This window comes from Triplophysa rosa, linkage group LG15 (genome assembly GCF_024868665.1).
Source record: "Triplophysa rosa linkage group LG15, Trosa_1v2, whole genome shotgun sequence".
Lineage (NCBI taxonomy): Eukaryota > Metazoa > Chordata > Actinopteri > Cypriniformes > Nemacheilidae > Triplophysa > Triplophysa rosa.
The window spans coordinates 22,004,542-22,029,613 of NC_079904.1; the positions used below are offsets into that span (position 1 = coordinate 22,004,542).

Sequence of the window (25,072 nt, forward strand, 5' to 3'; positions counted from 1 at the left end):
TTTCTATTTATCATATAAAACAGCATAAGAGATATTTATCTTCATTGTTAGTTTTTAGTTTTTGCCGTCATATTATTGGACAAATTTGCATATTAGTCTGTCAACTACCCAAATGCTGATTAAATGAAAATTTGTAATGGTCTCATAATTTTTTCTGTGGCGGTATATACTGTAGGTAAAACCTTGCCCCTATGCCATGGGGTCTCAACCTTTTGGACTCCAAGGCCCCCCCCCCGCCCCCCTCCAACTCACAAAAACTCATATTTTTACCAAATAAAATATTTTAGAGCTTGTCATTAACTAGAAAAACGTTTAATTAATTATAAAAGTGGCCAAATAATAATAAAATATATTGATTTTTCATGTTTTTCAAAGCTCATTTAGTCTAATTTTAGTAATCTTCAGGCCCCCTTAGAAGTCAAATGGGGTCCCCTTGTGGGCCCCGGCCCCTCTGTTGAGAACCACTGCCCTATGCGTATACTTTATCTGTGTGTATTGTTCTGTTTTCACCCAAGTGTGCATAATTTACTGTGATGTGTTTGCATACAGTTGGTAAATGAACTGCCATCTAAATAGGTTTATCTTTTAGTAACAGCTGGGTGGTCAGCTCCAAGAGGTCATAGAAACGATAGCATAATCCCGGTATCATATCCATCATGAGAACCATAATCCTAACTGCACTTTATAAACCACTTTGCCTTCGTAATGTTTTTGTCCCCATATGTTTTTGCTTTTATAGAGCAGGATACTGATTACACAACCAGTTTTTTTATATTCTCTAATTTCTGTACCATTAGTCTTACAGTCATTTCAAAATAATGTTCAGACAAGTTTGCTGAACACACAATCTAAAAATATAATCATTTACTCATTTTTACCTTACATGAGTGATTGGGCAAACAGATAATCCCACCCTAAATTCCCACCATTGATTTAGCCGTGCAGTGTTGCTGCGTTGGGGTTTTCAAGAAACAGAGCCACGTTCTGATTGTCCCAAAACAAGTTATTTAGATGGGATAGGAGGTGATATTGATATTATATTACAAATATTTTATATTTAAAGCAAGAGGGAATCTGGTTGGCATCTGAAACATTCACACTCATCATAATTTTCACAGATTTTGCGTCAAATGTGATTAGGTGTGATATTCAGGTCAGGTGAGGTATACTGTAAGAGCTTTTGATATAAGAATGTTAAATGTGTACAGTTGGGGTTCAGTCAGATTCCTGTGGTCTTTGTGATTTCTGTCTCTGTTTTTAAATGTAGTTTCATTCTCCATCAAATTGTTATATTTAGATACCAACACATGCCCTAAAATGTTGAACTGTATGATACAAATAACAATAATGCAATAATGCAAATGCTGTCTGGACGCCAGTGACATTGGACGATACTAAAAACCAGTTTTGTCATGGGTGATAACTTGGATCATGGATTAACATAAGAAAAAAGATTTCATTATGGATATTGTGGAGGAGGATTTGAAGATTAAAATATTCCAGAGCCTTGGTACCTGTACTGAAAATACCCTATAGTTCATAGATATAAATATGAGAATCTTAAAATGATTTATTTTGTTTTTATTTTAATTTGATACGTTTGACTTCCCTCATATAGACCACCATGAATGAACAGAACTTGGCAAAAACAGGTCTTAGCGGGATGGCAGTGACCTTCTAACCACCTACATGTGGTCCACATGCCATTTGTGCCCCTAGGGGCAGCTAGACAGTTCAAAGTCTGTTATAGGTCACTAATGACGTTTCTCTGTTACCCCATTGGCCCCAGGAAAAGGTTATTATATAGAAAGCTTGCTTTTAACTCCGAACAGGTGAACATTACAGTATGTGTCCTACAGTATATGGAGAAAACCAGGAGCGTACTGTTGGATGTTGACTGTTATTTCATATTAGGCTTTGTGTGTATATATATATATATATGTATACGTATATTATTTTTTACATTATACATTTTTTAAACAGATAACAATATCAAACCCCTGTCCAATATGAAAATGCAGAGGTTACATAAGAATGTTCATGTCACCAGCTGTATATTATTTGAGTCCATCCACCTATCCTTATCTTTGACAAATGTACTATGAAGGGAGATACCAAGACCGGTTCCGTACTACTCCCTTTAAATTCCTTCTGTCTTACTGAGCTACAAATTACTTTCTCAGTTTCTCAACCCTTTTATGAGTACAGCCAAACACAAGCAACAGTCGCTCCCTCCTTAAGAAAGGAGGCGTGCTCTGTGTGTTCACGTGAAGGCGTGGATAACAGAAATCAATGCCTTTAGCTCACTTGACTTTCGGTCACAGGAAAAGCCGGTACTAGAGCTTTGTTGGACACCTTTGAGGGGTTGAAACAGCAAAGATGATGACACAACAGAGAGAAAACTGATGACCTAGAGCTCCTTTTAAGCTAGAATCAAGCAATGAGTTTTCGGGGACAGAACAAGGACAGCTCTTGGGGAATGGTTCTCCAGCCGAATGTGGAGGTTGACACCTTTAGGAGTATTTGGGAGGAGAGAAGCCGGTTTACTAGTCTTAATCGCAGGTTATCGAGATGGTTTGGTGAGTCCAGGGGCACTTTTCTCTTGTCTATGGGGGGGGGTCATTTGGAAGGATGAATTGTTATCAACAATGTAATGTTTTCAAAGTCGTTCTGTTCTAAAACTTGACATCTGAAGCAAAAAGTCCTTAGAACTGCATCACCATCCAGGGATGCCAATGGTCTGGAACTCATAATATTGAAACCTTGCGGCTGTTTATACCTGAGACTGGTCATTTAAAAAACCGAACCAAATATACCAACTGGTATAGGGGACATGTGGGAATATCTCAACCATGTGTGGTTCTTATACTACGGAAGTAGTTTCACCTGTCCAGGAGGACCGCTTTAATACATTCTGCAGTAATGTTTTATGGTCTTACTTTAAATGTTTAAAGCATTGCAAAAAGGCGGTACCCATTGAGTTCCATTAATGTTGTGTCCATGCAATTGAAGTGAATGGGTACTGCCGTTATTCGGTTACTAGCATTCTTGGTTCTGTTTGCATACAATATTTGTATTAATTTGGTATGATTATGGTTTTTCTGGCATTGTTTATTTGTGATTTCAAACCTCATTGGCATATCTTTTTGAAAGCATGTTATCATTGACCACCATAGAGTTTAAAGTCCAGTGCAAATGGGGTGGGCCGGCAGTAGACGCCGGTGCATCTGAAAGTGTTTACTGCACCCATGGAAATGAAGAAGAAAATGAGTTTCCTCCATCTATCCAGCTTTTGACTTTTGCTTTTAAAGGCTAAGTGGTAGATGGGACACACCGGCTGTGCGTTAACTTTTTTTGAGGTTTAAAGTTGTAAAAAATATTTATGTGTAGTTTATCACATAAATAGGCAGGTAACGGACGAAGGACATTAATGTTACAGTTGGGTAAATTAGGGCCTTATAATTTAGATTTTCCCAAGTTCCTTTTTTCCGTTTTAAGTTTTCCATTCTTTTACTAAACAATAATGATATATTCATCCACGTATACTATTATGTTATTTACAATGGTAAACTGCAGTAAAATTCCTCCTTTTGCAGAAACAATGGTGTTTTTGAGATAATATTATATATATAATAAATATTAGTTTAGTAAATATAAGTATACTCTAGTGTTTATAGTTGATCAATTTACTGCTAGAATTATACAAATTACTATAGTAAATATTAGAGTACAGTGTTTTTAATCTGGATGTTCAAGTTTACCAGACTTTTATTTTGACGGGTAGTCGCAAAGAGTGTATGGTTGGTTGACGATATCTTTTCTCTAACAGTGAAATGTTTATGAAATAAACTCTCAGATCAGCTCTGGAGATGGAGTTCATGTCCTCATACAGAGATGCAGACAAATGCACGAGCGTCAGACGCGGGTAATAATGCGTTAAACTGTGCAGCTCATTCACATTCACGCAAAACAAGCAGGTGACATTTAAAAAGCCGGATAGCGCCTCCGCTTTTCATGCCCTATTTCCACATCGCGGGGAAATCACAGGGCTCTAAGTATCGACTCACTGCATCAGGAAAACAAGTTTTGTGTCAGGGTGTGTCGTGGACAGAACCCAAGTGCAGACAGCAGTGAAGGGGTTAACAGAAATATTTATTAAAATATAAAACAAAAACCCACGATGGGGGAACAAACACTATAAACAAAAACTTCCCTCTAGAGGGCAAAACAAAAACTAAAGCAAAAACAAACAAAACAAACAATAAGGGACAACGCAGGGCAAGGCAAGGCAGGAACAAGATATTCTGGACGGGGACTTACACGAACAGGGTACGAAGAACGAATCGACAAGGAGAAACTGGAGCTATAAATAGGAGGGATGATTACACAGGGAGGGTGACGGGCAGGTGACTGGGATCATACACTAAGGGGAAGCTAACGAGGGAACAAGGGGGTGGGGCTTAGAGACAAGACACCGGAGAGAACGCACTTTATGTCGAGGCCGACAATAATATGTTTCTCTCCACACAGAACAAGAGGCTCTGCCATGGTTCTGCCACAAGACCAAGAAAGACATGACAAGAAAAGACAGAACCATGGCATTTTAAACGCAAAAACAACCAAAATAGTGGTGCACCCTTGATTTACATTACACACAAACAAGCACCGCGACAAAAAAAACAAAAAAAAAAAAATGACTAAAACAAAAACAAAAAAAAAACAAAAACGAACAAAAAAAAAAAAAATAAAATTAAAAAAAACAAAAAAAAAAATAAAAAAAGCAAAAAAAAAATATATATATATATGCACTAGGGCTGCACGATATATCGAAAAATTATCGTTATCACGATAATAGTATATGCGATATCCATATCGCAGAGAGATGCGATAAATTTAATTTGTTTCATGTGTCAATCATTTGTGTGTTGCATGCTTAGATTGTCCAAATTGGACCAATCAGAAGGGGCATTACTATCTTTATACCCGCCAAGTAGGTGCTATTATACTATTGGCTAGAACGCGGGCCCAAAGGTGAACCTAGAGGCTCAAAGAAGAGAGCGGAAAATAAATATGGCAGGAATAGAGACGAGCGAGGAAAATGACAGCGACGAACTTGTGCCTAAAAAGAACGGTACGTTACGTCTGAAATATGGCAATATTTTGCAGGGCTCGACATTAACGCTTGTCCGGGAGAAGTGAATGTTTTGTATTGGCAAGTGAGAGAGAATTACAGCCCTGTGTATGGATTAATTGCTTTTTAGAAGCAAACAAAAATTCAATCATAAAATGTGAGAATTCAAGCCGGTTGAGATGTTATTTGAATCACAATACATGTTATGAACAGCAGGGGCCGTTGTGTTTACTACAGACTTGGAAAACGTGGATATGCTGATATTTCTTAAATGTAAATAAATCCAAGAAAAGCACAGACAAAGTCTTAGCTTGTTTATTTTAAAGAGACTTTTGTATTATTAATTTTTTTATTTGATTTGGAATTTGTTTTAAAATTGCAGTTTAGTTTTGTTATTTGACCTAAAAAATATTTTTATTTTACAAAGAAACGTGCAGCAGTTGAGAAATAATAAAAGGGCAGTTGTTCATTTCCAATTTGTCTCAACTCATTTTGTAAAAATAAATTGTGAATGAATTGTATCGTGAGATCAGTATCGTGAATCGCATCGTATCGTGAGCTGAGTGAATCGTTACATCCCTATTTATAATAAATCAAAGTTTTATTAGGGCAAATGCACCATTGGATAGGATTATTTGACTTTGCTATTTTAGAGGAAGGCCCACTTATGGTAGGGTGTTTTTATTTAATTTAAACTTAAATCACGGACTGCTCCTGTTCCCAATTTTCAAAATATATGCCTTCCAGTCGCAGCCAATTGAATGATCATTTTTGTGATTTAACTCATGCCTTTGTCGTGTCCGTGTATATCTAAAAACATTCTTTTTAAGCAGTGTGCGGGCATGGTTCTGTGTACTGCTTTTGCATACTTTCTGATCATTTGAATAGGCTGCTGTGTCTGACGTAATATGGAAAGACGAGAGTCTATAGACCTTACCTGACATACTTTAGATCCTATATTTACTATTGTAAGGCATTTGTTTATATTTTTTTAAATCTTTTTTCTTTTCATGTGCTGTGTTGTGTAAATTATGTAATAAATATTGCATTGCAATCAAATGACACATAAATCCCAAACAGCGTCCCACACATTTTGAGAGATGTCATAAGATGGGTGTGTAGATAACTAAGGGCTCGACATTAAGGACCGCCCGGGGTCAGCATGGGAGATCCTTGGGCCAGTTGATAATTGGCCAATTTTTAATTTATACAGTGAAAACTATTACTGAATTACTATATTACTGAATTTCTGTACCTGATAAGTACTAGTATACCATCCTGAAAGACCTGAAAAACATTTATTATTTTAATTTGTTTGTTTGCTTTATTACAATTATTTGTGCTATATTGTCTTCAACAATATTTTATATTTCTGTAAGTCAGGCTAATAGTTTTTATGGAACCAGAATGATGCTGCATAGTGGTACCAAAAAGAGCTTTAACCGCTTTTTATATTAGCTCCGAATTATTTTTTAAATTGTAGTTATTTTTAAAAAATAACATATGGAGGTATAAATTATTTTATTTGTTCTTCAAAAATATTTGATATTTCTGTGAGTCAGAATAGTTTTTATGGTACCAAAATGATGCTGCATAGTAATACCAATAAATGTCACGGTCCTGCCTTCTTGTTCATGATTTTGTAGTCATGTGGCAGGATCGGGAAAGATCCCTTATGTTTTGTGTGAGGAAGCCATGGGATGTTTATCTTTAGACATTCCATGTGTTTTCTCATGTCTTGTCATTGGCCCCGCCCCTCTCGTTTCCTGTATTGCTTCCCTGCCGTGTCTTATGTTCCACACCTGCCCCTCGTTATCTCCCCTTGTTTGTCACCCTATATAATGCCCTCGTGTCTAATGTCTTGTGCTCGTGCATTGTATGTACTTGTATGGTTCTGCGTTTCGTCTTCGTCCTGAGTTTTGTGAGTTTTTGTGCCTAGTGTGCTTCGTGTTATCCCCTTGCCATGTTTGTTTATTCGGTTTACCTTTTCCTGTTTTGTGACGTTGTGTCGTACCTTGTTTAGTTTACTTTTTCCCCATCGAGGGAAGTATTTGATTTCAAGTTTTGTATACCAGTTCTGTTCTCGTTTTGACACCCCCTCGTGGGAATTTTTTTGTTATTTGTAAAATAAAGTTTTTGTTAACCCCTTCATTCCCGCTGCCTGCGCTTGGGTTCTTCCACCCCACACATATCGTGACAGAATGCACGAGCCAGAGCCGAACCCGGCAGGCAAGATGGAGGCAAGGCGATCCATGCAGGCTCATCTCCTCTGCGGTCTGCGACAGGGCTACTCCGCCGTCTTGGAGTTCGCCGATCGATTCTTTTAGACCGCAGGGGAGATGGTCCACGACGAAACGGAACAGATGGCGATGTTTAACGGCGGTCTGAAAGAACCGCTGTCACGGGAAGAGATGAGGATGCTGAGACCGCTAGGCTTCACGGACATGATTAGGTATGCCATGAATCGGCCGGAGCCCAGGGTCTCAGTCCAACCCAATCTTTCTCCCCCACTGCCCGCGATCCCGGAGGGTCGTGTTATGCAAATCGGGGTCATCAGCACGACCGCACCGTCCATCTCTCCCCCGGCAGCTCTTCCTCCGCCCATCAGCATCCGTGGCCGACGTAGACGAAAGGAGTCGTGGGACTCCCCGTCCGACTCCTCCGGTACGGAGCTAACCGGGCTCCCCATCGTTTCTCTCCAGCCGGCCACACGTCCTGTGGGCCGGGCGAAGAAGAAGCAGAGGAGGGAGATGCTGAACCCTGCCCAGCCGGCGTCCAGTCTGGTGTCCAGTCCAGGGTCCAGTCCGGTGCAGCCGGTGTCCTGTCCGGCGTCCAGTCCGATGTCCAGTCTGGCATCCAGTCCGGTGCTTCAGCCGGCAGTCCAGCCGGTGATTCAGCCGGCCTTCCAGCCGGCGCCCAACCTTGTCAAGTCGGCGGTCCCCTCAGGACTTCCTCCCCTAAGTCCCCCAGAACTCCGCGCCCTCAGGCGCAATCAGGGACTAGGACTGTTCCCTCCACAAGCCCTTGTCTGTCCCCACCCCCCTCCCATGTTTGTTGTTTTTGTTGTCACACCCCAACCCATTTGTGATTATTGCTTGTCTGCCCCTTGTCTTGGTCACCATGTTTGTCTGGTTCTTGTCTATGTCCCCGTCTGTCATGTCTTGTTAGTTGACCCCTTGGTGAACACCTGGGGGTGTTCATTAAGGGGGGGGGGCTCTGTCACGGTCCTGCCTTCTTGTTCATGATTTTCTAGTCGTGTGGCAGGATCGGGACAGATCCCTTATGTTTTGTGTGAGGAAGCCATGGGATGTTTATCTTTAGACATTCCATGTGTTTTCTCGTGTCTTGTCATTGGCCCCGCCCCTCTCGTTTCCTGTATTGCTTCCCTGCCGTGTCTTATGTTCCACACCTGCCCCTCGTTATCTCCCCTTGTTTGTCACCCTATATAATGCCCTCGTGTCTATTGTCTTGTGCTCGTGCATTGTATGTACTTGTATGGTTCTGCGTTTCGTCTTCGTCCTGAGTTTTGTGAGTTTTTGTGCCTAGTGTGCTTCGTGTTATCCCCTTGCCATGTTTGTTTATTCGGTTTACCTTTTCCTGTTTTGTGACGTTGTGTCGTACCTAGTTTAGTTTACTTTTACCCCATCAAGGGAAGTATTTGATTTCAAGTTTTGTATACCAGTTCTGTTCTCGTTTTGACACCCCCTCGTGGGTATTTTGTTTGTTATTTGTAAAATAAAGTTTTTGTTAACCCCTTCATTCCCTGCGCCATTTTTCTTATATTAGCTTCATATTGTATTTAAAATGTAAATTATATGATGCCTCCAACAGCTAATTCATATTTTTAAACAATGCATTGAATTAAAAACTTTACAAATTAAAGGTACTTTATCTTTAGGTGTCATTTTAATTTGTCTGAATGCAACTCAAAATAATATCATTCAATAAAATGTAATATAAAATATAAGATATCGTTTTTAGTTTATAAAATAAACAATTCAAATATAAGTCTGGTATGAATGCAAGAGCAGCTGCCTTTTATTTACTTAACACTTTTAACGAGTTAAACAAACAAAAGACTCAAAATAATTGAAGTCATTGTATATTGTTGAGATACACACACCCGGGACTCCACATCAGTTAAATTAATTATTAACTTGTGTTTATACTGTGTGTATTTTGAAAAACCCAATTTTTTTAAACACGTGTTTCTTTCTATAATATTACTGCTGTCATTTTACTTTGTTCACAAATGTGCTTTCAGAATTAATCTTTTGGTTGCACACTTCTTTATAATCTTAAATAATTTCAGATTATACTCATACATTGTTTGATTCACATCTTTCTCCCATAAAACATCCGTCCTTTTGTTGTCACCATTTGCAATTGATGGCTCATTTATTGCTGTTCCAATGGAAAAAATAGCTTTAAAGGCAATTGAGGGCAGAAGTAGAGTAAATGTGTAAACATTAACAGACGTGGGAAACATGGCCCTAGTATAATCTTAGCTGTGGGCTGAAAAAGAGAAACCAAAAATCAATACTTTTATTATATTTGTTTAATGGCCAGATTAGTTTTCAGTCATTTTTAATGATGTGCTTTTACAACCACACCTCTAAACGTTATATACATAATACACATAATAATAATGTGATAAGCAAATCAAGCAGTTTCAGTTTGATAAATGAATAAAGTTTCTCCTTTCTCTTTAGAATCTCCTCGGTTGTCCACTGCCTCTGTCGGCAGTAATAACCGGTCCTCCACAGCCACGCTGTCTGATTGTTCTGACTTCCCAGATGTCCAGAGACCCGTAAGTGGGGTGTCCACCATCTCATCTGGGTCAGGTTCCTCTCGGGAAGACGTTCCACCCTCAGGCATCTCATCTGCTGGTGCACCCATCGAGGACAATGTGGACTTGGAGTTGATGCCTGCTTGGAATCCGAGTGAGACCCGGGACACTCAGAACCTTGGCCAGGAATCCAGTCTCTACGCTATTAACAACATCCATAATTCTAAACAATCTTTCTCTCCATTTGCTGCTAAAACCATGGCACCCAACCCTGAACTCACCTACCTGGACCGTGTGGTCATGGAGATCATTGAGACGGAGCGCATGTACGTGAGAGATCTGCGAAGTATCGTAGAGGTAATGAATTGTTATATATTAATATATCGATATTTGCTGAGAAAGACCCCTATCAAAGAAAATGTTGATTATGAAACAAAGCATGGTTGAGAAATTGAAGACAGTTGTTTATGTCCCTAGTGCAGTAAGAATCAGTTGGTGATAACGGGCAGAATTTGCTGACATATTGGGCTAGACGGACACTTTGTTCAAACAAACAGTGAGCTGTCACAGATCGGTCGTGATGGAGCAATGCCAAAAAAGGCTCTTTAGAAAGGAAAGCAGATTACTGAAGCTTTGGAACATGACAGAGCTGGAAGTAGTTGAGGACAATGAATCTTATTGCATGTTAAATGTCACCAAGAGTGTTGATTACAAACATGAACCGGTTGGCTATATCTGGTAAACCGTAAATGTGGGTAAAGGCTAAGTCATTAAACAAGATTAAAGAAGTTTCATTGCATCAGATGACACACTTCTACATCAAACTTTCATTTGGATTCAGTTTTCTACCTGAAAGAAAGGAATCTTCCCTTAAAGAAACAGTTTAACCAAAAATGAAAATTCTGTCGTCATTTACCCTCAAGTTGTTCCAAACCTGTGTAAATTTCATTCTGTTGAACACAAAAGAATGATACTCGGAAGAATGTTTGTAACCAAACAGATCTGGGGCACTATAGACTTCCATAGTAGACAAAATACTATGGTAGTTAATGGTGCCCCAGAACTGTGTCGTTTACAACATTCTTTAAAATATCTTCTTTTGAATGCATTGTAACTTTGCATTGTTGTAAGTATATTTTTAAAGCATCTGTATATTATCACTGATTTTACGTTGGAAAATTTAAATTTCACTACATTATAATAGCATATAATCGTTTTTATCCTTAATACCTAATACCTAAAAGTAGTAGTTCTAATCTTTATAATGTTTATTTGTTAGTATAATGTTTGTGTAAAAATACTCATGTAAGCAAATACTATATTTATAATGTACCTAAGTATTAAAGGTAAAAAACGGCACATATAAATGTAGTGGAGTAAAAAGTATCATATATTCAGTTCAATTTCATTTAATTGATTTATTTTTTCACAGTTTTGCATTGTTGCAGGGCAGCTTTACATACAATTAGGCAGTGGTTACTGTAGTAAAGAGAAATTTAAAGAAATAGATAAATAAACAAACAAATGACACAATATAAGGTATTATTATAATACATGTTATATTATTATATATATATTATTATAATACATACATAATACATTTTAAATCCAGCACATGTACCATCAGCACCGGAGCTCCTCAAGGATGTGTTCTTTCTCCACTGCTATATTCACTCTACACAAACGAATGCACCTCTACAGACCCTTCTGTCAAACTCCTGAAGTTTGCAGATGACACCACAGTCATTGGCCTTATTCAAGATGGTGATGAATCTGCCTACAGAAAGGAGGTTGCTCAGCTGGCTGCCTGGTGTAGTCAAAACAACCTAGAGCTGAATGCATTCAAGACAGTGGAGATGATAGTGGATTTCAGAAGGAACCCATCCATCACTTCCTCCCCTCACCATCCTGGACAGCACTGTGGATACTGTGGAGTCATTCAGGTTCCTGGGCTCCACCATCTCTCAGGACCTGAAGTGGGAGTCCCACATAGACTCCATTGTAAAGAAGGCCCAGCAGAGGTTATACTTCCTCCGTCAATTGAGGAAGTTCAAACCTAACCACAGGAGCTCTTTATTCCCGATGTCGTAGTTTAACTCCGCCGGGGATAGCTTGCGGGAGAAGTAGGCACATGGATGGAGTCTAGGAGGCTTCCCCTGCCGCTGAGAGAGCACCGCTCCTACCCCGGTCGAAGAGGCATCCACTTCCACGAGAAAAGGCAGGTCTGGGTCGGGTAGAAGTAGGGTAGGAGCAGTACAGAAGGCTTGCTTCATCTGGTCAAAAGCTTTGAGAGCTTCGGGATTCCAGGACAGGGATCTCGAGCCTTTTCCAGTCATGGCGGTGAGGGGAGCTGCAATAGAGCTGAATCCAGCGATGAAGCGCCGGTAGAAATTAGCAAATCCTAAAAACCGCTGCAACTCCCTCACCGTATGGGGTTGTGACCAGTTCTGGACCGCCTCTACCTTCCCCTGATCCATGGTAACTTGGTTGAAAGAGATGATATAACCCAGAAATTGTATGGTGGATTGGTGAAACTGGCATTTCTCGAGTTTCAGGTATAGTTTATGTTGGCGTAGGTGTTGGAGGACGATGGAGACATGGAGACATCGTATTATATTGTATTGTTATTGTATTGTCATTGTGTTGAATGTCTGTACTAGAAGCTTCCAACACCAAAGAAAATTCCTTGTGTGTGCAAGCACACTTGGCAATAAAGCTCTTCTGATTCTGATTCTGATGGTAATAATCCACATTTTCTCAATACGATGTACACTGATGAAATTTAAGTGAAATAAATACTATGTTGGAATTATACTTGCTTTATAACGTGGTGAAGTAAAAATACTATATTGTGCTTAAAAGTAAAAATGCTTCACTGCTCTGGTAATTGTTAGATGGTGTTTATGCTTTACCTAAGCTGCTTTTGATACAACAGTCGAAAGTTTTTACAAATAAAATACACTTCCGTCAAATGTTTACAAACTACGATAAAAAAGGTTTATGGATGACTTGGACCAAATAATAAACAAAATACGGACAATAGGAGCCCAGCACACAGTAGTCTGGAGCTCTTTTAATACTCTTCAAAACGCATCCCAGGGTGAGATTCTAAAAGGATACTCCACCTAGAAATGAACATTTTCATTCTTGGGTGGATTATCCCTTAAAGGAGTATGTATTGCAAAATCAATGAGAATTCCAAGCGCGGCTACTTTAAAGATGCTAGAATATAATGAAGTTCTAGATTTATTTTGGATTGTTTTAATTACAGCACACACTAGTTCCGAGACAGACATGAGATGGAGGAATTGGGTACTGTAACTTGTTAGCGGTCAGACATCCAGTGTGATGAGATTATAGCGTTATGTAACATCAGGTTTGACAATTGGATTTTGTCCTGTCCTTCAAGTACAACACAATGTCACAGCTTGAAGCGAGATTAAGAACAGTCATGAGGTGTAAATAGACATCAACATGTTTTAGGGGGAGAGGCATTTCATATTTGGGTGAACTGATTTTTTTTTCAACTGAGCATTTGTTTGTTTCCTTGTAAATTATAATTTACAATTTTTAAAAATAACATAAATGATAAAAAATGCTGTTTAATGATTTATTGGCTCTTCAGTGATTAATAAATGATAAAAGTTTAATGAGAATGTGAGTGATTTGAGTCCATATAAAATTGCGAATGGTTGCTAGGGTGATTCAGTGCAGTTGCTAAGGCATTCTGACAGACTTTTAATCATGCGATGCATTTTTAGCGCATTGCTAGGTGGTTGCTAGGGCTTTCTGGGTAGTTGGTTACGAGCTGTTACTGTACTCTACTCTGTAGGTCAAAAGAGCCTAAAGAAGTGTTTTTGATATTCCGGTGGCTTGCAATGTTATGGGGGGTTCACACCAAATGCGAATTAAGCGATTTGGGCGAGTAAATTACATACAGTACAAAGTCAATGCAAAGATGCGATTGCCGCGAACGCGTATCAATCTCGTCTTCCATGCAAGTTGAAAATATTTGTCAGCTCACGTCACTCACGCGAAAATAATGATGCGATTGTTCGCATTTGGTGTGAACCCAGCATAAATCCCTTTCTTTTCCCACTATGCCAAGTAAGAAGTGTAGTTAGACATAAATGAGCTATTAGACCTTATTTGAACTTAGCTTGAATCAGCACACTAGGCATCTAAACTCTGTGACTGTAATGTTTGTGTCGGCACATTTTCAGCCCTGTGTCATTTCAGTTGGCAGGATTACACCGAAACTGCTGGAGTAAAGTGTGTCTGTTGGCATCGAGTCCTTCAGCACCTGCCAAGAGCGTATTTTACATTGAGACCTGCTTGATGACGAATAGCATTAAGGGCTTGTGTCAGCTCTACTTATTGCCACGGCTTAGTTCTGTTCACAGCTTAAAATAAACAAGAGCTTTTTAGGTGGACTAATGTCAGTCGTAATGATGTAATTGCTTTTATTTGTCATGTGGCATTTGTAAATAATTTTCATAGTGCAGTAAATGAAAAGTAACATAACATGAAGATATGAAACTGGCATCTGCTTTTGTCACGAAGAGCCAACATATTGCACCCGTTTGTTTTAACTTTGACTGACATTCTTGATGACATAGAATGTATAGATATAGCATACTTTAATATTATAATATAAGCCAGGCAACTATGTATTTGGTCATATGATTTTTGACTGAAACTGCTGTGGTTTTGCAATGCATTGGTTTATCATAATAAAGCGCATGCATGATCTTTGTTTTGCAGAACACAAAAAGATAATTTTATGATCCAACCATAAACACAAAAGCAGTTATGCTGTATTTACAAAAAATGTTCTTTTTGCAGGACTACCTTGCTCACATTATAGACACTGGAGATCTTCCCATCAAGCCAGAACAGGTGTGTGCTCTTTTTGGAAACATAGAGGACATCTATGAATTTAACAGGTAAGAATTAAATTATTATTAGCCAACACAGGCACCCTTTTATTATATGGGTTCTACTTAAAACAGTGGAACTTACTGACGTTTTATTTAATTCAAATTGTTATTGATGACAGTAGGTATTACCAAATTGTTACAGTTTTATTTTAGAATCTGTACGACTATGTTTCAATGGTAGTTAGTGTTGTAGAAGTTCAGATAGGAAAACCACACAAAACAGCTGTTTGGCCTCCTAGCCGATGACATAATTTAAATCTTAAAATTACTGACATGTTTTTATTGATGAATAAAGTCAACTTGATACATTTATGTGCTTGGTCATTTTCTAATAAAAGTTGATTTGCAGCTCACTAATCTGTTGCTACTTATGGGTGCCAATATATTTTCCTTGATAAGATTATTCATTACAATTTAATGATCATTTTTGGCATCAGTTCAAATACTGTTCAGTATTTTCACATTATTTCCTGTTTCTTCAGTGCTCTCACATGTAAATAGTTTTTTAAAGGCCCCCTTGTGGTCGATAATTTTATCCCTTAAAACTAATCTTTGACCATCAAAAGGACATATTTAAAGTTTTTTTTCTTGTGAAAATTATTTTTCCTGTCTTAAAATAGCTTGAATGTAACTCCTCAGCTTCAATAAGTATACACGGACTCATGAATATGCAAATTAGCCCCGCCTCCACTAGGGCTGTCACGATTATTAAATAATCATCTCATCGCGATTGTTTGACCTCATCGCGATGGTTTCAGATCATCGCAATTATCGCACATCTCTATAGAAGACACTAGGGGGAGCTGTAGTGCATCTGCATATTGCATATTTTAGTGTATATATTGTTACTAAAGCATGGCAATACTTGTAAAATGTACCACCACAACACAATCACTTAAAAAAAAAACTAAAACATATACAAATTACCTGCAGTACAATTTGATATTATTTAAGCAAATCTCAGTATGAAAACCAGTCTACCAAAATTTCACTAACACACAAGTTAAATTTTACTGTAGTCTTGCAAGTGAGAAAAAAACAGACTAGAAGCTTTTCTATGACTGATAGTATTTTAATGGTGGCTTCAATTCACACCTGATCAATTTACAAGTATTTGGTGGTTGTATTATTGACAGGTAAAAGCCTAAACCTTAAATATATGATGACCCAATTTTTTCCGATGTATTTCCAAGAAAAAAACATATTTGTTCTTGTATAGAGAACAATATGGTAGTTTCAATCGCTGAATCAAAAATGCATGAGAATTAAATGTCAAAGCTCAAAAACAGACAATTAATCGTCATAATCGTCAAAGCCCAAAAACAGACAATTAATCGCCATAATCGCAATGATTTATTAGACAATTAATCGTCAATCAAATTTCATAATCGTGACAGCCCTAGCCTCCACTCAATCACACTCGGCAGTTCAAAACTGAAAGTGAAACTGAGAACTGACACAGCAGTGCAGCGATCATTTTAGCCCGAATCTATGCGCTATCTTTGCATATTTATGCTGATCCACAGGGGTCAAATGAGTTGATGTGATTGGTTACAGGTTTATGACATCATTAACTGGGACTGTTTCAAACCGCATTTTTTTAATTGTCTTTGGTAAACTGCAGTTTTATGAAGAAAATACTCAGCAATGGTTGAAAATTAAAAATTTGCACATGGATTGTCTTAAAGCACATTAAAAACACCACTTAAACATAAGAACAACATAAAAACGTGATTTTTACCGCAGGGGGTCTAAGCATAAATAAGCATAAGCATAAATTTAAGCATAAATAACATAAATACATATTTTCCTCAGGTACCTTCTTAGCTATTACTCAATCTATATAGTCAAAATCAAACAAATATTTTTTGTAATTTAAGGGAAATATAAGTTCAGCAACTACAAACCAACACTTGCTCCAAAGCTAGCTTGCCCTTGCTTGTTTATGTAAAACAGGACAGTAAAATAAAGTGCTACCAAAAAATGTACAAAAAATAATTTGTAAAAAATGAAACAGAAAAAAATAAATAAAGGCACTTTATTCATCAGAAAATGCTATAATTAATGCTGTCACCACACTAGCTAGTCTATACATTTCAGGGCCCTGTTGCGTTTAAAGCCTTGTTTTTGTAGCTTTGACCACATTTGTTGTGTTGTATTTCATCCATTCACACAGCACAATATTGACATGTACAAAGGCCTGTCTGTTTACAGAAGAGTGCCTTTGTTAGATCGTGTGCTCCCTGCATCTGCGAGAGTAAAAGAGAAACCCTGAAACTGTCTTATACAGTAGCTTATCTACCCTAAGAATATGAACTTTATCATCATTTTGTTGAGGACTAAAAGTGAATAATATAAAATTCTCCATATATCTTGTTATGAATCAGTTTCCTATTTAAAGCCAACCAGCTGTCAGCACACAGACAAGTACAATCTCTCAGAACACCTGTGAATAAATAGGGACTCTTCACATACCTAACCTGTCATCTGTCAATTATTTTAAAAATTGTTTGCTCATTTGTTGTCAGGTGTATGGCTACACCAGAGATAACCTTTTACGTTCCTAAGGTGCATTCCTGTAAGTGAGGGTACAAATGCCATGGCTCTGTTTGGAGTGGTTTGCCATAAATGCATGACAAAAGTTAGGGATGATGGGCACGAGTACTCGGACGCGACAGTGACGATCGGTCATGAAAACGATAATCGTTTGGGTCTAAAAATAAAATAATTTTCTTAATTTCTGATTATGATGGCATCTCGGACGGTACCCTGACATTTGATTGGTTGCATTGCGAGAGTTTTCTGTCCAGAGACAAAACTGGAGCACAGAGGGAAAATGGCTTTGAAAGCTGACGGCCATGTCTGGCTTCACTTTGATAATACTGACGAAAATATAGTCAAGTGCAAAATGTGCAGCGCCAAGCCGCATACAAATCATACAAAACTACAACAAGTTCGATTCGTTATCATCTTACACTCTTATGCATGGGAGCAGCGCGATGCAACGCAGCAAAATGAAATAGAAACCATTAAGAACAAGGCGTTTGTTGCGTTTCATAGCGCCGCATCCAGTGGGGACAGAATTTACTACTATTATCAGACAGACGAGCATAAAAGACGTTACTGTCACACACTGACAGACAGAAATGCGACAGGTCAGAGGAGATGACGCTTCACCTGATATTTCGTTTAAATGTTTACTGTATTTTCAAAAACATTGATGGTGAATTTGTAATAATCTTACATTGTTGATTTAGTTATTTACTCCATTTTGTCATGGTTTTATAATTAAATAATTGTAAATAAAATATTTTCATTATCGCCATGACGCACACGCTCCGATTATTTTTTAACCATGTCCAGTACTCGAAATGAAATATGATTAAAAATGCCCATCCCTACAAAAAGTGTGACGTTCATTTCCTTTGTTTGCTGTGGTGTGTTTTATGTCAGGGAATATATTTTCTAACATACAAATGGCTGCTGGTGAAAGCCAATTATTGCTATCGCATTGCTATTGCTGCCATTTTATAAATGGAATACCTATTTGCTATGGTAATTTTGACTATTTTTACTGTTAAGCCTAAAGTATACTTTACTTTTTACACGTACACGAGGGTCAGTGTACAGTGCGTGTGACGCAGATTTTGTCATCAGAATAGTACTTTGTAAGCGCAGGTCGCACATGTGCATTTAACTTTTTTCAGTAATTAGTTTATCCACAAAGTAGCCCATGTGTTTGTGTCACTCATTACACCGTAAGACCTGCTTTACATTCTTCTTACGGACCCCTGTAGGCCAAGAGAGGTATTGCAATTTGTCGCAATGCGCATGCTCCGAACGCCTGTGTACGTCTAAGAGTCAAGTGAAGTACAGTCAAACCAAATTTTATTCAGACACTTTCTCACAATATCACAGTTTATTCGCTATAGTTTAGAAAATGATAATAAAATATGACAAGAACAAATTTATCTTGATAATGTCAGATATCTTTGATAGAAAGGTATGTAATGGATTAGGTTGAATAGCTGTCAGCTGTTAAATTTAAGTACATGATTAAATAATACCAATTTAGGGCAACCAATTACAAATCAATGCTTAATTTTGTTCAGTCTTGGGTGTAAAAAGTTCACATTAGCAAATAAAGAAAAAAACACGTAAGCAAAACATGGTCCCAAATTGTTATCGATTTTACTGGTACTCAACTGTATGAAGAATTGTTGGGTATAATATGTCACAGTTTATTTATTAACGCTATCCTCACTTACATAAATGAACTACAGCGTCCTGCACTCCCTAGTAAAAAAACATCAAAAATTATATCTGATGTCTGAAATGTTTTTGGCTTGACTGTATACTTCGCAAGGTTGTGCGTTCGACTGTGCGCGCAGGCACTCCTTTGCTTTATTAGACACAATAATGTGCAGTGATGAACCTGAAGCTAAAGTGTGCAGACCATATGACATGCATAAGTTAAATGACACATGTTTGAAATATGTGTGCATATGTTTTCTTATTTTGTAGTGAGCTGCTTCAGTCACTGGACATGTGTGACAATGATCCCGTGGCCATCGCAAGATGCTTTGTACTTAAGGTGAGATTCGGTATTTGCTTAGGAGACTTGCATGTATCAGAATATCAACAACCCTATTTTTGGCGTCAGATCTAATCATATTTCAATAATATTATGTTTATAGATCTAAACTAGAAATAGACTGTAGTACAGTACATCTAAATCTAAAATATGTGAACACTCCCTCAAAATCTTAATGCAACATACAGTATACTGTTGTATAGACCAGTGGTTCTCAAACTTTTTCATTGTAAGGCCCCCTTTGTGTAGAGTGCATCACTTTGCGGCCCCCCAAATAAAGACTTATAATCTTAAATTTTACATTTTTATTTAAACAAAAACATATTCGGTTAAACAACACTGAAACATCAATTCTTTTGTCTGGTGGTCTTATTTTTCTGATGTTTGATTGCATAAAATCTATGATCAATTTCTATATTTCATAAAATGCCACAAAATCTGTGGCCCCCCTGGATCCATCTCGGGGCCCCCCCAGGGGCCACGGCCCCCAGTTTGAGAACTACTGGTATAGACGGTTTCAAAGCAACAACATGGACAAACGTTACTGCACATGCGCGCGTTTGTGGACTGCCTTTAACCTTTCGGTACACATTCGCAAATAAGCTGCGTCTCGTTTCGTTAGGCTGCGTCCTTGTGTCCATCCTCTAAAGGATGTGGTATACGGAGGATCCTCAATTTAGAATTAAACGAGACGTCCTTCGTAGGACATACTGTTCCACGTTGACAATACATTGCACTCGCACACCTGTCAAATTAATTAAAAAGTTGGTTACTTTCTACCCTAAACAATGCCAAAAGAGTTAAACAAATGTACCATTTTTTTGCCTTACTGTTTTAAAATGTTTAAAATCACTAAGAACTTGTAAATCTATTTACTACATATGCCTGTTAAGATAAAAAAAAACGTGACACAAATTGTAAACTGTTAACATTTAAACGCCACATATTTGATTGAATCAATCTGCTGCCGTTTATTCAAATAACAGACGTTGGCCGACGCAAAGAATTGTGGGTTATCTCTAGCAACGAAGGATACATCTCATGTGTCCTCCGAATTCTCGTGAAAGTAGGTCATATTAGAAGGGTGCATACGGAGTGTCCTACCTGCTTTTATGAAACGAGACAGCCTCGATGACGTAGCAGGCTTCCAATGAGACCTCCGGAGGACGCAGCCTTCTGAAACGAGATCAATGTCCCATACAGTTTCTTAAAATGTGACAAAACTACAGGACCCATTCAACAAACTGTTTATTTAATAAAGTTTACATACAACAAAATTATATACATTAAAATATATATATAAAAAAATATTACACAATAATATAATAACAGAAATAAATGGTAACATAAATTAAACAAAATATAAAAAGTTACATTATTAGACACTAGCCAGACCGATAAACAAACACAGACCGGAAGTTAACTGCAGTCCATGCGTTCACGTCTATAAACATTCTGTAGAATTATATGTTTCCAACTTTGTGGCGAATGTTTGGGAAGGGTCTTTCCGTTCATGACATCATAAAAAATATTTACAAATCTGGTGTGGTAGAATGCATATATATGTCATTCAATTCTTTAGTATTTAAAAACAACTTGATTATACTCCAAAATAGCTTCAGTAATGATCAATGATATTGATTCTTTGCATGGTGAAATGTGACTGTGTTGTTGGGAAAGGCATTACTAACTGTAGTTTCCTCCACATTTTAGCGTGAATATTTTGAAATCTACACACAATATTGCACCAACTACCCAAAGTAAGTATAAACTTAACAGTATGGTGAAGAGCATGGATTAGGCCTGGCATGAATAATACAGCATTTGTATTCGTTTTTGCGGCCTAAGAATCTTAAAGATAAAACATCCTAGTAACATGATAGCAATGGGGTGCTGAGGGAAAACTGTCCATTGGTTAAACCCATGTTGCCGTGTCGGAATGCTCAGAATACTCAGACAAACATAGTGACGTCTTGATAACACCACAGAGCCACAATGTACACTGATTCCCCCATAACGTGTAAACAAATGATTTGGTTATAGTTGTATCTGATACATTACCTCTGTGGGGGTGAAGTGCAAACAACACATACAGTTGAGTCTCTGTTTTCAACCTCATTTGAATGTGAACTTTAAACAACAGGAATATATGAGAAATCGAACCTGCAGGTTCAAAGTAGAAGCAAGACTTCTTTGTGAATGATCAGATTAATGTTTAAAGGGGTCATATGACGCGAACACGTGTTTTTCTGTGTCTGTGGTGTGTTATAAGTTGCCCATGCATGTATTAGACACGTAAAATTGCACAAATGAAAGTGTGGGAACAAAAGATGCATTCTATCTAAAAGCGAATGCTCACCCAGACCTGCCTGAAAGGCCTCGTGTAACCACACCCCCACAAATCAACGTCAGTTTGTGGTATGAGTTGACTAAGACCGCCCAAATGTATACGCAAGTAAGGTGGGCGTACCTGTCAGTACAATTGAAGAGGAACCTGATGTTCCAAATATGGTAAGAGGCGTTACATTTCCGTCACACGCTTGCAGTATTCCACCAATCACTACGCACTGGTGAACTGGCCAATCATAGCACACCTCGCTTTTCAGAGCGATGAGCTTTGTAAAAAATCTGGAGATACAAACATGCACGGTATGTGGAAAATACAGTGTTTTTGAACCTTAAATCGTGTATACACATTGCATTACACCTAAAACAAATAATAATATTCGTTTTAGCCGTGACATATGACCCCTTTAATGTAACAAGTTTTTTTACCTGTGGGTTTTGACCGTTCATCTTCTCCTGTCAGCTCTGTGGCTGCTCTCACTGACTGCATGAGAAACAAAACTCTGGCCAAGTTCTTCAGGGAGAGACAGGCGACACTAAAACGATCTTTACCTCTGGGATCTTACCTGCTCAAGCCCGTCCAGAGGATACTCAAATATCATCTCTTGCTTCAGGTTAACCAGCTGCTACACGAGCGATTTCTTTTCTGGATGAGCAAATCACTTTGTGTTTTATTTGTGTATGGTATTTAATGTGTAAACAATTATTTCTATACTGTTAGTTTGGATCACAAACATGCCTTTTTCACATCATCGATTCTTTGTGCACACCTTGTTGTTGTCTGTTTACTTGGAAAAAGTTGTTTCGAGAACGTTTCTCGAAAAACTGAGAATTAGAAGTGGTTAAACGCCATATAACATGTTTAATCTGTTCAAAGGTTGACAGAAACAAAAGTATCTTAATGATTCCAGGCGGGGTATGATGAAGCTACTGGTCTTTGTCTTATTTTGCTTGTGGGCATGTTGTTCTGTAGGAGATCGCCAAGCACTTTGACCAACGAGAGGAGGGGTATGAGGTGGTAGAGGAGGCCATATACACGATGACAGGTGTGGCGTGGTATATAAACGACATGAAAAGAAAACATGAGCACGCAGTCCGTCTCCAGGTGGGCGAACGACACACATGCAAATATAGTGTGTGCATCACGTGGACGATTTGATTCTCTTTATTACATTCTGTTCATAATTATCTCAACAATTTGACTATATCTGTACCTTCAACTTCTATTGTAGGAAGTCCAGTCTCTTCTCATTAACTGGAAGGGTCCTGATCTGACCACTTACGGAGAACTGGTGCTAGAAGGCAACTTCCGTGTCCATCGCGCTAAGAACGAGCGTACACTCTTCCTCTTCGACCGTGTGATCCTCATCACTAAACGTAGAGGAGAACATTACGTATATAAGACCCACATCTCGGTAGGACATCATCGTCCGTCATATCTGAGGAGTACATTATTGCTTATTAATATATCATCTGAAACGTCAGCACTTGGGGATTAATGTAAGTGCTGGTTTGCCATATGGGAATGAGGTTGTTTTCTTTGTTTTTTCTTTCGGCAGTGCTCAACGCTGATGTTGATCGAGAGTGCCAAGGACTCACTGTGCTTCAGTGTCACTCATTACAAGCATCCCAAACAACCTCATACTGTCCAGGTGAGTCCTCGTGGTCTATTGAGCAGTGAGTTTTTAAGGAACGCTGTACCTGATTTTATCATAAGAATTATTAACATTCGGTTTCCATTAGGCCAGGACAGTGGAGGAAAAAAAGTTATGGGCTCATCATATTAAACGACTCATTTTGGAGAACCATCAGGCTGTCATACCACAGAAGGTAAGCAAACTTCAAACAACCTATGTTTGTGTTTTAAAGCATCTCAAATTCATTTGGAATGTTTTGGTGTTTCACTTTTAGGCAAAGGAAGCCATTTTGGAGATGGATTCTATTTGTAAGTGTTGATATCAGATGAGTTTATAATGACAGCTCAATTTCATTTTTTTTTTTTTTTTTTGATGATATAAGATCTTTAGCTTTTTGTGACAGCCACAAAGTTTTGAACTGTTAAGTGAAAGTTGTCATTTTTTAACATAAGTTTTATTTTATACTATGTATATTCTATGATGTGTAGTTTAGTGTGTGAGTTGCAAAGTAGTACTAGTAGTAAGTTGCTTAGAAATGATACACTTTAAACGTTGAGTTATAAAGTGTTACCAATAATAAACATTGTTTTTGTCCATTGTTTTATTCTGTCAGATAAAAAGTACAGGTACAGCCCAGAGAAACTAAAAAAGTCAATGTCATGCCAAGCAGAGGAGTTCACAAACTCTGGACGGGGCAGAAGACGGTCAGGTAGGTTCTCAGACTCATTCTTCTTCTGAACATGTTTTCTTTATTGACATGTGATGTACAACGATGGTCTACTTCTTTATCTGTCAACAGAACCATCCAAAGAGATTTTAAAGACCACTAAAGGTACATTTCAAAACCTGTCTCTCAGAATGTTTTTGCTCAGTGTTTTGATGTTAACTCAGAAAAGAGTTAACATCATCAAAGTCACAAATTTGTTTTCATTTGATTAGTGTCTCTAAAATGTAATTTTACCCCACAAATTTTATTTCACCTGTTTTATTATTAGGGCCCAAGCCCAGACGCCGTAGGTGCGAAGCCCTTTTGTTTTTCTCAGGATTCTTTTTTTCAATGTTTAGGGCATTTTGGGGCCCTTAAAGGTCCAGTGTGTCATTTTTTGGCGGATCTATTGACAGAAATGCAATATAATATACATAACTATGTGTTCAGAGGTGTATAAAGACCTTACATGATGCAGCGTTATGTTTTTCTTACCTTAGAATGAGCTATTTCTGTCTACATACAGCACGGGTCTGCTTGCGTGGCATGTTGTTGCCATGTCGCCATGTTGTTTCTACAGTAGCCCTAAATGGACAAACTGCTCTACAGAAAGCGTTTCATTAATATGTTATCTCATTCGGAAAAGAAATGAAAACATGACGACATCTTAGTCCTCTCTCAGCCTCCGTAGGGCTTCGAAAGCGAGGGGGAGCGAGCCGCTGGTTGCAATTCGCAACCTCGCTACTAGATGCCGCAAAAATTACACAATGGTCCTTTAACATGCTCATATACTCTTGAAACTTGTTCAGCGATATCGGCCTTTCTGAGAGCCACCATTTTGCGGTGGCACAGTGGTGCTTGGGCCCTTCATCGCTGCTTGCAGTTATATTTATCATTCTTTTTTAAATCCTTAAAGCCCATTTCCATAT

At 38.2% G+C, this 25,072-nt stretch overlaps 1 protein-coding gene across 8 annotated transcripts in view; it reads left to right on the forward strand.

Moving 5' to 3' along the window:
* The window catches only part of LOC130565604 (pleckstrin homology domain-containing family G member 3), a 55,082-nt gene that overhangs the window by 20,062 nt on the left and 9,948 nt on the right, over window positions 1-25,072 (forward strand). For 4 of the 8 annotated variants that reach the window (XM_057352479.1, XM_057352481.1, XM_057352480.1 and 1 more), the window contains 12 exons: window positions 9,844-10,277; window positions 14,766-14,866; window positions 19,385-19,454; window positions 21,168-21,214; window positions 22,264-22,414; window positions 22,774-22,905; window positions 23,033-23,215; window positions 23,360-23,452; window positions 23,544-23,630; window positions 23,712-23,745; window positions 24,051-24,146; window positions 24,237-24,269. In XM_057352479.1, the coding sequence (XP_057208462.1) occupies window positions 9,844-10,277; window positions 14,766-14,866; window positions 19,385-19,454; window positions 21,168-21,214; window positions 22,264-22,414; window positions 22,774-22,905; window positions 23,033-23,215; window positions 23,360-23,452; window positions 23,544-23,630; window positions 23,712-23,745; window positions 24,051-24,146; window positions 24,237-24,269 (1,461 nt within the window). Of the gene's footprint in view, window positions 1-2,325; window positions 2,580-9,843; window positions 10,278-14,765; window positions 14,867-19,384; window positions 19,455-21,167; window positions 21,215-22,263; window positions 22,415-22,773; window positions 22,906-23,032; window positions 23,216-23,359; window positions 23,453-23,543; window positions 23,631-23,711; window positions 23,746-24,050; window positions 24,147-24,236; window positions 24,270-25,072 lie in introns of those variants that run through there. The other 4 variants (XM_057352476.1, XM_057352478.1, XM_057352477.1 and 1 more) reach the window with 4 other exon arrangements.